The sequence below is a fragment of the Mobula birostris genome, chromosome 28, assembly GCF_030028105.1.
Source record: "Mobula birostris isolate sMobBir1 chromosome 28, sMobBir1.hap1, whole genome shotgun sequence".
Lineage (NCBI taxonomy): Eukaryota > Metazoa > Chordata > Chondrichthyes > Myliobatiformes > Myliobatidae > Mobula > Mobula birostris.
The window spans coordinates 38,451,637-38,464,712 of NC_092397.1; the positions used below are offsets into that span (position 1 = coordinate 38,451,637).

At 51.0% G+C, this 13,076-nt stretch overlaps 1 protein-coding gene across 1 annotated transcript in view; it reads right to left on the minus strand.

Moving 5' to 3' along the window:
- Window positions 1–13,076, minus strand: part of LOC140189049 (cathepsin F-like) — a 46,263-nt gene that overhangs the window by 10,361 nt on the left and 22,826 nt on the right. The window contains exons 6-8 of the mRNA XM_072245744.1: window positions 7,453–7,533; window positions 663–779; window positions 101–165 (exon numbers count right to left, since the gene is read on the minus strand). Of these exons, the coding sequence (XP_072101845.1) occupies window positions 101–165; window positions 663–779; window positions 7,453–7,533 (263 nt within the window). The remainder of the gene's footprint in view (window positions 1–100; window positions 166–662; window positions 780–7,452; window positions 7,534–13,076) is intronic.

Below are 13,076 nucleotides of genomic sequence, written 5' to 3' on the forward strand. Positions count from 1 at the left end.
AAACTTGTCATTCCAGCTCTAATTTTTCTTTGTAAATTTTCTAGCTGTGGGAGATTCGAGCAGTGGATTGCAGGGAAGTTTAGTGGCTATGCAGACTCACCTGTATAGGCAACAGGGTCACCAGCACCGAGATTGTCCCGTTAAACGCAACGTACTGTTGCATCGCTGCAAAGAAATCGCATCCAGAGAATCATGAGGCAGGGCAGACACAGGCTCGACGGGCCGAAAGGCCTCGTCGCGAACTAGGACAGCTCTGCGGCGGTCCGAGCCGCGGCCGGGGAAGGGAGGGTTTTGTAAATCCCCACTCCGGGGGAGAAGTTCGCTGGGGCACAGCGGTCAGCAGGAATTGCATCCGGGAGGGACAAGCACGGGAAGCTAGCAGCAAGTGTCGAGGGATGCTAGGGAGGGACGAGGTGTGACGGTGCAGGCCCCGGTGGAAGGTCGAGGCTCGAGGGAATGAAGATGGAGGCGAGGGATGAGGGAGGTACAAGATGTGAGGGACAATGCGTTGAGTTACAAGGGAGGGACGAGGATGATGGGAGAGAGGAGGTCAGAGTGATGGACTCGAGGGTGGATGAGGATTGAGGAGGGAATGAAGGTGGATGGGAGTGAAGGACGAGGGACGAGGGCCAAGGTGCCCGCACAGCCTCCGATTAACTCACCTCTTTCATTTTCAGGGAGCCAGATACAATTCTGAATCTTGACGACGGTTTTTTTCTGTCTCTGGTGACAAGTAGATACTTTCCCTTCGTATGGGTAATCATCCTCCTTCACCAGGCCTGTGGATGTGCATTGGGGCAGTCCGGAAAGAGAACAAGACTCTCAAATTAGCTCACCTTTCACCCACTGAAGGTACACCCACACTTCGCAGCCACAGTCAGGCTCTCCTCACCAATCAAAATTCAGAGGGCCATCCGCTTCCCCGAGCACTCCCACCCCTCGGCTGGCCTCGGCTTTAAAGTTCCCGACCCCTCTGCAGCCCCTCGTGCCGCAGGGTCCTACAAGCTCCGGCCCTTGCGGAGGGTCCTCCCGCGCTGGATGCACTCAACAAGCTTCTGTTCTCGAGTCACCTTGAAACTTTTCGAAACCCCAGTGAACATCTGTCCCGTCTGCTCGGGGTGGAGTGGGGTGGGGTTCGAGGAGTATGAGTGCATCGTTCCCTGGAAGCGATGTCACCTGAGAAGGGCGCCCGGTACGCTGGACTTCACCAGTCAAGGTGCTGAGTCCGGATGTTGAGACATAATGCTGCAGTGGTACAAGCCATTGGTGGGGCGGCATTTCGAAGTTCAAAGTGAATTTATTATCAAAGTACACGTGCGTCACCACCTAATAAATCAGAGAATTGAGTATGGGAGTTGGGATGTAATGCTAAAATTGTACAAGGCATTGGTGAGGCCAAATTTGGAGGACTGTGTACAGTTCTGGTCACCGAATTATAGGAAAGATGTCAACAAAACAGAGCGAGTACAGAGAAGATTTACTAGAATGTTACCTGGGTTTCATCTACCTAAGTGACAGAGAAAGGATGAACAAGTTGGGTTTTATCACAGCTTCTTTCCAACTGTGATAGGACTGCTGCACGGATCCTGACCCAGATCTGGGCCGTACACTCCAAATGTCCGGACCTGCCTCTCGGTTTTTTTGAACCACCTTACTTTCCATTTTTCTATTTTCTATTTATGATTTATAATTTAAATTTTTAATATTTACTAATTTTTACTATTTTTAATATTTAATATTTGTAATCCAGGGAGTGGGAAGTGCAGAATCAAATATCGCTGTGATGATTGTACGTTCTAGTATCAATTCTTTGGCGACAATAAAGTATAAAGTATTCCTTGGAGCGTAGAAGTTTGAAGGGGGGACTTAATAGAGGTATTTAAAATTATGAGGGGGATAGACAGAGTTGACGTGGATTGGCTTTTTCCATTGAGAGTGGGGGAGATTCAAACAAGAGGACATGAGTTGAGAGTTAGGGGGCAAAAGTTTAGGGGTAACATGAGGGGGAACTTCATTACTCAGAGAGTGGTAGCTGTGTGGAACAAACTTCCAGCAGAAGTGGTTGAGGTAGGTTCGATGTTGTCGTTTAAAGTTAAATTGGACAGATGTATGGACAGGAAAGGAATGGAGGGTTATGGGCTGAGTGCAGGTCGGTGGGATTAGGTGAGAGTAAGAGTTTGGCACGGACTAGAAGGGCCGAGATGGCTTGTTTTCGTGCTGTAATTGTTATATGGTTATATGGTTACAACCCCGAGATTCATTTTCCTGCGGGCATTCGCCGACAGACAAATACAGACAGTAGAATCAGTGAAAATCTGGGCACGAAGAAGAGGGTGGGGCTTAGTTATGATTGCGCTGAACAGCTTGCGTCTTCGGAAACAGTTCTATTTCCATCTTTAATATCTCTATTTTTCCCTTTCAGGGTTTCCTTTGAAGACCCTGACCTGGAGTTACAAGCTGACTTTGGCTCCTTGCAGGAATGGGACCTGCTCTCGGGGTTTCACGACCGGCCGTTGTTCGGCACTCCAAGGGCGCGGCCTCGAAGCTCAGCTCGCCTTCGGAGGCCCGGGGTCTCGTCGCTCTGGAGATCGGCGGATCAAAGGTTGGTGTCATGTGCGTCGTCAGGGGAGTCGGAAGATCTCTGGCTGTGTGCCCAGAGACCTGAGATCCTTGGGCACAGAACTCGGAAGAAGCGACACATTGGACTATTAACATCGTAAACCAGGAAGTCGTTTGTTATGTCTCCCCTCTCACTGTGAAATGGAGACATCTCTTTCTTCCGTTATTAGGGATAGAGAGAGAGAGCCTGTGGTATTTTGAATACCGGGTGAACAAGTAGCCTTTGGGGTACTGCAAGTCTGTGTCTTTGGTGTTGCTTCACTGCACACTTGAGTTTTCGGTGGGGAGTGCCAATGCTTTTTTTTTGCTGGTTTGGGGGGGGTCGTTACTTTATTGCTGCTTGTGTGTGTGGGGGGGGAGCTGTGGGGGGCTTTGAGGTTCTAACATTTAACTGTCAATCATTCTTTGGGGCACTCCTCTGTTTTCGTGGCTGTTTGTGAAGAAAAAGAATTTCAGGGTGCATATTGTATACATTTCTCTGACGTTAAATGTGCCTTTGAAACCTATTGAAATATACAAAGAAGGAATATGCAAAAGACAGCAAACTGTGCAAATACAAAATAAAAATCTAATATTAATAATAAATAAATAACGCTAAGAACATGAGTTTCAGGGTCCTTCAAAGTGACAGTAACCCAAATAACCACGTGTTATTGGTTTGGTCTCCTGCGGATTACTGGGTGTTGACTACGGACTCACAGAGGCTCACACCAGCCCGCCGATGAGGTGCTAACCACCAGACCAATCATAAGTTCAATACCCGCCATGCCTCTCTGCAGGGGGTTCCGCCGTCCTCCTTGTGGCTGCGGGGATTTCCTGCCACGCTGCAGAGACGCGCGGGTCAGGGTTTCGGGAGGTGCGGGCACGCAAGCATTGGTGTCGGAAGCGCGGCTCCCCTCAGCCTGTCACTGGGCCGCGCGTGGGCTCGTGACGCAAATGCCATGTCTCACTGTGTGTTCTGACGGACAGCTGACAGCGAAAACTAACCTCTCTTTAAAATCTTTACCCTAATCACACACTCCCCCCACACAACTAATTCTACCCCTCACCCACACACTGACAGGGGCAATTTACTGCAGTCAATTAACTCACCCACTCTGCCTGTTAAGACCATCGATATAGGAGCAGAAGTAGGCCACTCGGCCCATCGAGTCTGCTCCAGCATTCAACTATGGGCTGCTCCAATTCTTCCAGTCATCCCCACTCCACTGCCTTCTCCCTAAACCCTTTGATACCCTGGTTAATCAAGAACCTATCTCTCTCTGCCTTAAATACACCCAATGACGTGGCCTCCACAGCCGATCGTGGCAACAAATTCCACAGATTTACCACCCTCTGACTAAAGTAATTTCTCTGCATCTCTGTTCTAAATGGGCGTCCTTCAATTCTGAAGTCGTGCCCTCTTGTCCTGGACTCCCCTACCATGGGAAATAACTTTGCCATATCTAATCTGTTCAGCCTTTTAACATTTGGAATGTTTCTTTGAGATTCCCCCTCATCCTCCTGAGCTCCAGGGAATACAGCCCAACAGCTGCCAAGCGTTCCTCATACGGTAAACCTTTCACTCCTGGAATCATTTTTGTGAATTGTTGTTGGGACACACACACACACACACACAGATACACACACACACACACAGACAGACACACAGACACACACACACACGGCCTGGGAGAAACCTACAGGGGTCACTGGGCGAACACGCAAACTTGCGTTGGATGAGTGTTGGATGTCGGGATTGAACCGGGTTCTCTGGCTGTTGGCCCAGCCCCCAGCACGGTGCTGACAAGAATGTGGGGAAGAGTGAAATTGCATCCATGTAGACGGGCTGGCACAGACTCACGACGGGCCAAAGGGCCTGTTCTTTGCTATTAATACTGTACATTGAAACAATTGGCTATATTTATGATGAGCAAAGAGATGGAGGGATGGGAGGGTGGAATCGGAGAGCGTCAGAAAAAGAGATTGAATTGAAACTGCTATTGTCACTGTGGGCACGCACTCTCCCAGCTCAAAGCACCTGGACCCTACTTCAGTGAATCAAAACAAGGTTTTGGGGCAAAGTCAGTCAGACCATAAGATATAGGAGCAGAATTAGACCATCTGTCCCGAGTCTGCTCCGCAGGAGATCCGGTGCGGAGTTCGCAGAGTCAGTGACTGTCTGGAAGGAGCCGAATGGTGGGGCGGATTGGATGGAATGAACCTCGCCCAGCTCTCGATGTCCTGTCCCCCCACCGACCCACACGGTGCAGGGCCATGTGCCGTTGTGTGGATTGTCCACGTCAAGACAATCTAAACTGTAGCCCAGTATCAGATCGAACCCCTTCCTGAAGATAGGCTGTGAAAACTCCTCCAATGAGCGCTCTGCAGTTCTGAATTACTCCACCACTCCTGCCTCATCCTCAACAGCCGTCTGCACCCTTCCTACAATAGTCCCACTGCGGGCGGGGGGAAGAGGGGGAGAGAGGGGGAAAGAGTGTCAGAGAGGATGAGGGAACTGGTGATGGCGAAGGAGGGGAGATGAGTGGAGGGTGGAGCAAAAGGAAGAGCCAGTGAGGAAGGGGAGAGAGGGGGAAGAGAGTACAGCAGGTAGATGGAGTGTGTGGAGAGAGAGAGAGTGGGGAGGGAGACTGGGGTAGCACCAGAGAAGGGGAACACGAGAAGGAATGGAGGGTGCCACAGGGTCCGAGAGCTCCACTGCCCACGCCGAACAATTATTCTGCCTAGTCTCATTGATGGCCCGATTGTCCTCTTTCAAAATGGCTGCTTTGTGACAGCACCACTTTCTAAATTGGTTTGCCTCCGGAACTCGGCAGGCCAGGCCGCGGAGGGGAACGAACATGGTTTCGGCTTAAAACGGTGGCGGTCAGTTCCCCTCTATAGAAGCTGCCCGGCCTGCCAGGTCTTGCACAGCATTCACACAGAGCAGACCATTACGGAGGGCACTGGGCGTTGCAGGGGGCTGCGAACCGGGTGACAGGCTGGAACTGGAAGGACCTGACCCCAAAGGATGCTGAGGCTTTGCGGAGGGTGCAGGAGAGCTCGATCAGGTGCCCGACAGGCTGGATAAACTTGGGCTGTTCCCTCTGGAGCAGCGGAGGCTCAGGGGAGATCTGACAGAGGCTTACAAGGTTATGACAGGCACAGATAGAGTGGATATTTCCCAGGGTTGTAATGTCTAATACCAGGGGGTGTGCATTGAAGGTGAGGGGGGGGCGGTAGGTTTTTTACTCAGAGACTGGTGCATGTCTGGAATGCACTGCCTGGTATGGTGGTGGGGCAAATATATTAGAAGTTTGGATAGGCACATGGATATAAAGAAGATGAGGGATATGGACATGGTGTAGGTTGGAGGGATTAGAGTTGGGGTGACTTTGATTTGGTTTTTAGCTGGTTCAGCACAACATTTGTGGGCCGAATGGCCTGTTCTGTGCTGGACTGTTCCATGTTCTATGGTCTAACGAGTTAATACGATAACAACACAGAATGAAGTGTAACAGATACAGAGAGAGAGAGTGCAGTGCAGGTCGACAACAAGGTGCAAGATCATAATGAGGTAGGTTGTGAGGCCAGAAATCCAGATTACCGTACTGAGAAGCATTGCAGAGTCTGATGACAGCGGGGCAGAAGCTGCCCATGAGCCTGGTGGTACGTGCTTTCGGGCTTTTGAATCTCCCGTCCGATGGGAGAGGGGAGAAGGGGTTTGAATTTCCATCAACACAGCGCCTGGTAGGCCCTTGACAGGGTGCAGAGCCAGATGCTAAAACTGGATCGATTTTAACATCAATCCCATAAGAATGAATTCATAACAACTGACACAGTGTTCTGGGAGCGTGCTAGATAAGTAGAAGGTAAAAATAGGAAGATTTTGCGTACTGTGCTAACTCTTTACAGAAATGACTAACTGATAAAGGTTCTGAAGTGAAGAATTAGTTGCTTAAAATTTAATTTCATCTATTTTCTTAGTGTAGATTTTTACCAGCAGTTAAGGGACCAAGTGACATGGGAGACAGGAAAATGAGAGAAGGTAAAGGTGAATGGGGACAGCAGGCTTCTCCCCTCTTCCCCTCACCCTCTCCCTCACTCCTCCTCATTTCCACACACTCCCCTCCCTACCGTCCCTCTCCTACACCCTCCCCTCCCTTCCCCTTCCCTACCTCCTCCCTCCACCCTCCACACCTATTTCCGCACACTTCCCCCTTACCGTCCCTCTCCTACGCCCTTCCCTCCCTTACCCTTCCCTACTTCCTCCCTCCACCCTCCACACCCATTTCCCTACACTCCTCTCCTTACCGTCCCTCATCTACACCCTTCCCTCCCCCTTCCCCATGTCGTCCCTCCACCTTCCACACACATTTCCCCACACTCCCCTCCCTACCGTCCCTCTTCTACACCCTCCCCTCCCCTTCCCTATCTCCTCCCTCCACCCTCCACACCCATTTCCCCACACTCCCCTCCCTACCGTCCCTCTTCGACACCCTCCCCTCCCCCTTCCCTACTTTCTCCCTCCACCCTCCCTCACTCATTTCCCCACTCTCGCCCCTCACTTACTCCTTTCATTCTGCCTCCGGCCCCTCCCTTCCTTCTCCATTCCCTCCGCCTCTTGTCCATACCTGCCCCCCTCCCCGACTGAGCCGACTCCACCTGCCCCTATTTGTTCAACCTTGAATTACCCCCACAAGTCTTCCCGTGAGGTGGGTGACTCCCACCCCCACCCCCCACCCCAGCTATGGCCTGGGACGGTAGTTGGTGCTGGAGGTGATGTGTATGTGGTGCCAGGCAGGCAGGACCTCCCACCCCCTCCACTCCAAGACACTTGGGGACTTGACTCACCGATCTTCTTGACATCCTCAAAGGCCACGTCAATACGTCCCTCTTTACAATTGTTCCCCTTGCTCCCGCAGTCCAGCAGCTCTGTGCAAATGGGTGAAAGTTGAGACACTGAAGGGTTCGTAGAAATATACCCCTGACAAATGAATGCTCCTTTCCATGGAGAACGTCAGCGTACAGGCCCTGAAGTAAACCTCTCCTATCCAGAAACCTGTCCAAGTGTCTTTTCAATATTCCATCGGCTCCCATCTCCAGCGCTTCCTCTGGCAGAACGGTACACATACCACCACACTCTGTGTAGAAGCACCTTCAGACACAAGAGCAGAATTTGGCAATTCACCCCATCAAGCCAGGTCAGCGTTTCCATCAGGCCTGACTTATTAACCCTCTCAACACCTATCTCCTGTTTCTGTCACACCGAATCCAGAACCGATCAATCGCTGCTTTAAATATACCCAATGACTTGCATCCACAGCCACCTGTTGCAATGAATTCGACAGATTCATCATCCTCTGACGAAAGAAATCATTCCTCATCTCTGTTCTAAAGGGACGACCCTCTATGATGAGGCTTTGCCATCTGGTCCTAGACTCCCTCACTATAGGAAACATCCTCTCCACATCCACCCTATCTGCGTCCTCTGGTCCCTGACTCCCCCACTATAGGAAACATCCTCTCCACGTCCACTCTATCTGCGTCCTCTGGTCCTAGACTCCCCCACTATAGGAAACATCCTCTCCACATCCACTCTATCTGTGTCCTCTGGTCCTAGACTCGCCCTCTATAGGAAACATCCTCTCCACATCCACTCTATCTGTGTCCTCTGGTCCTAGACTCCCCCACTATAGGAAACATCCTCTCCACATCCACCCTATCTATGTCCTCTGGTCCCAGACTCCCCCACTATAGGAAACATCCTCTCCACAGCCACTCTATCTGTGTCCTCTGGTCCTAGACTTCACACTATAGGAAACATCCTCTCCACATCCACTCGATCTGTGTCCTCTGGTCCCAGACTCCCCCACTATAGGAAACATCCTCTCCACATCCACTCTATCTATGTCCTCTGGTCCTAGACTCCCCCACTATAGGAAACATCCACTCCACATCCACGCTGTCTGTGTCCTCTGGTCCTAGACTCCCCCACTATAGGAAACATCCTCTCCACATCCACTCTATCTGTGTCCTCTGGTCCTAGACTCCCCCAATATAGGAAACATCCTCTCCACATTCACTCTATCTGTGTCCTCTGGTCCTAGACTCCCTTACTACAGGAAACATCCTCTCCACATTCACTCTATCTGTGTCCTCTGGTACAAGACTCACCCACTATAGGAAACATCCTCTCCACATCCACTCTGTCTGTGACCTCTGGTTCTAGACTCCCCCACTATAGGAAACATCGTCTCCACATCCACTCTATCTGCGTCCTCTGGTCCTAGACTCCCCCACTACAGGAAACATGCTATCCACATCCACTCTATCTGTGTCCACTGGTCCTAGACTCCCTCACTATAGAAAACGTCCTCTCCACATCCACTCTATCTGTGTCCTATGGTCCTAGACTCCCCCACTATAGGAAACATGCTCTCCACATCCACTCTATCTGTGTCCTCTGGTCCGAGACTCCCCCACTATAGGAAACATCCTCTCCACATCCAGTCTATCTGTGTTCTCTGGTCCTAGAGTCCCCCACTATAGGAAACATCCTCTCCACATCTACCCTATCTGTGTCCTCTGGTCCTAGAGTCCCCCACTATAGGAAACATCCCCTCCACATCCACACTATCTGTGTCCTCTGGTCACAGACTCCCCCACTATAGGAAACATCCCCTCCACATCCACTCTGTCTGCATCCTCTGGTCCTATACTCCCCCACTATAGGAAACATCCTCTCCACATCCACTCTGTCTGCGTCCTCTGGTCCTATACTCCCCCACCATAGGAAACATCCTCTCCACATTCACTCTATCTGTGTCCTCTGGTCCTAGACTCCCGCACTATAGGAAACATCCTCTCCACATCCACTCTGTCTGTGTCCTCTGGTCCTAGACTCCCCCACTATAGGAAACATCCTCTCCACATTCACTCTATCTGTGTCCTCTGGTCCTGGACTCCCCCACTATAGGAAACATCCCCTCCACATCCACTCTATCCGTGTCCTCTGGTCCTAGACTCCCCCACTATAGGAAACATCCCCTCCACATCCACTCTATCTTTGTCCTCTGGTCCTAGACTCCCCTACTACAGGAAACATCCTCTCCACATCCACTCTATCTGCGTCCTCTGGTCCTAGACTCCCCCACTATAGGAAACATCCTCTCCACATCCACTCTGTCTGTATCCTCTGGTCCTAGACTCCCCCACTATAGGAAATATCCTCTCCACATCCACTCTATCTGTGTCCTCTGGTCCTAGACTCCCCCACTATAGGAAACATCTCCTCCACGTACACTCTATCTGTGTCCTCTGGTCCTAGACTCCCCCACTATAGGAAACATCCTCTCCACATCCACTCTATCTGTGTCCTCTGGTCCTAGACTCCCCCACCATAGGAAACATCCTCTCCACATCCACTCTGTCTGCGTCCTCTGGTCCTAGACTCCCCCACAATACGAAACATCCTCTCCACATCCACTCTGTCTGCGTCCTCTGGTCCTATACTCCCCAACTATAGGAAACATCCTCTCCACATCCACTCTGTCTGCGTCCTCTGGTCCTAGACTCCCCCACTATAGGAAACATCCTCTCCACATTCACTCTGTCTGTGTCCTCTGGTCCTAGACTCCCCCACTATAGGAAACATCCTCTCCACATTCACTCTATCTGTGTCCTCTGGTCCTAGACTCCCCCACTATAGGAAACATCCCCTCCACATCCACTCTATTTGTGTCTTCTGGTCCTAGACTCCCCCACTATAGGAAACATCCCCTCCACATCCACACTATCTGTGTCCTCTGGTCACAGACTCCCCCACTATAGGAAACTTCCCCTCCACATCCACTCTGTCTGCGTCCTCTGGTCACAGACTCCCACACTATAGGAAACATCCTCTCCACATCCACTCTGTCTGCGTCCTCTGGTCCTAGACTCCCCCACTATAGGAAACATCCTCTCCACATCCACTCTGTCTGCGTCCTCTGGTCCTATACTCCCCCACCGTAGGAAACATCCTCTCCACTTTCACTCTATCTGTGTCCTCTGGTCCTAGACTCCCCCACTATAGGAAACATCCCCTCTACATCCACTCTATTTGTGTCCTCTGGTCCTAGACTCCCCTACTACAGGAAACATCCTCTCCACATCCACTCTGTCTGTGTCCTCTGGTCCTAGACTCCACCACTATAGGAAACATCCCCTCCACATCCACTCTATCTGTGTCCTCTCGTCCTAGACTCCCCCACTATAGGAAACATCCTCTCCACATCCACTCTGTCTTTATCTTCTGGTCCTAGACTCCCCCACTATAGGAAATATCCTCTCCACATCCACTCTGTCTGTGTCCTCTGGTCCTACACTCCCCCACAAGAGGAAACATCCTCTCCACAACCACTCTATCTGTGTCCTCTGGTCCTTGACTCCCCCACTATAGGAAACATCCTCTCCACAACCACTCTATCTGTGTCCTCTGTTCCTAGACTTCCCCACTATAGGAAACATCCTCTCCACATCCACTCTATCTGTGTTCTCTGGTCCTAGACTCCCCCACTATAGGAAACATCCTCTCTACATCCACTCTATCTGTGTCCTCTGGTCCTAGACTCCCCCACTATAGGAAACATCCTCTCCACATCCACTCTGTCTCTGTCCTCTGGTCCCAGACTCCCCCACTATAGGAAACATCCTCTCCACATCCACTCTGTCTGTATCCTCTGGTCCTAGACTCCCCCACTACAGGAAACATCCTCTCCACATCCTCTCTATCTGTGTCCTCTGGTCCTAGACTCCGCCACTACAGGAAACATCCTCTCCACATCCACTCTGTCTGCGTCCTTTGGTCCTATACTCCCCCACCGTAGGAAACATCCTCTCCACATTCACTCTATCTGTGTCCTCTGGTCCTAGACTCCCCCACTATAGGAAACATCCCCTCTACATCCACTCTATTTGTGTCCTCTGGTCCTAGACTCCCCTACTATAGGAAACATCCTCTCCACATCCACTCTGTCTGTGTCCTCTGGTCCTAGACTCCCCCACTATAGGAAACATCCTCTCCACATCCACTCTGTCTGTGTCCTCTGGTCCTGGACTCCCCCACTATAGGAAATATCCTCTCCACATTCACTCTACCGGTGTCCTCTGGTCCTAGACTCCCCCACTATAGGAAACATCCTCTCCACATCCACTCTATCTGTGTCCTCTCGTCCTAGACTCCCCCACTATAGGAAACATCCTCTCCACATCCACTCTATCTGTGTCCTCTGGTCCTAGACTCCCCCACTATAGGAAACATCCTCTCCACATCCACTCTATCTGTGTCCTCTGGTCCTAGACTCCCCCACTATAGGAAACATCCTCTCCACATCCACTCTATCTGTGTCCTCTGGTCCTAGACTCCCCACTATAGGAAACATCCCCTCCACATCCACTCTATCCGTGTCCTCTGGTCCTGGACTCCCCCACTATAGGAAACATCCTCTCCACATCCACTCTGTCTGTGTCCTCTGGTCCTGGACTCCCCCACTATAGGAAATATCCTCTCCACATCCACTCTGTCTGTGTCCTCTGGTCGTGGACTCCCCCACTATAGGAAATATCCTCTGCACATTCACTCTACCTGTGTCCTCTGGTCCTAGACTCCCCCACTATAGGAAACATCCTCTCCACATCCACTCTATCTGTGTCCTCTCGTCCTAGACTCCCCCACTATAGGAAACATCCTCTCCACATCAACTCTGTATGTGTCCTCTGGTCCTAGACTCCCCCACTATAGGAAACATCCTCTCCACATCCACTCTGTCTGTGTCCTCTGGTCGTGGACTCCCCCACTATAGGAAATATCCTCTGCACATTCACTCTACCTGTGTCCTCTGGTCCTAGACTCCCCCACTATAGGAAACATCCTCTCCACATCCACTCTGTCTTTATCTTCTGGTCCTAGACTCCCCCACTATAGGAAATATCCTCTCCACATCCACTCTGTCTGTGTCCTCTGGTCCTAGACTCCCCCACAAGAGGAAACATCCTCTCCACAACCACTCTATCTGTGTCCTCTGGTCCTTGACTCCCCCACTATAGGAAACATCCTCTCCACAACCACTCTATCTGTGTCCTCTGTTCCTAGACTTCCCCACTATAGGAAACATCCTCTCCACATCCACTCTATCTGTGTTCTCTGGTCCTAGACTCCCCCACTATAGGAAACATCCTCTCTACATCCACCCTATCTGTGTCCTCTGGTCCTAGACTCCCCCACTATAGGAAACATCCTCTCCACATCCACTCTGTCTGTGTCCTCTGGTCCCAGACTCCCCCACTATAGGAAACATCCTCTCCACATCCACTCTGTCTGTATCCTCTGGTCCTAGACTCCCCCACTACAGGAAACATCCTCTCCACATCCTCTCTATCTGTGTCCTCTGGTCCTAGACTCCGCCACTACAGGAAACATCCTCTCCACATCCACT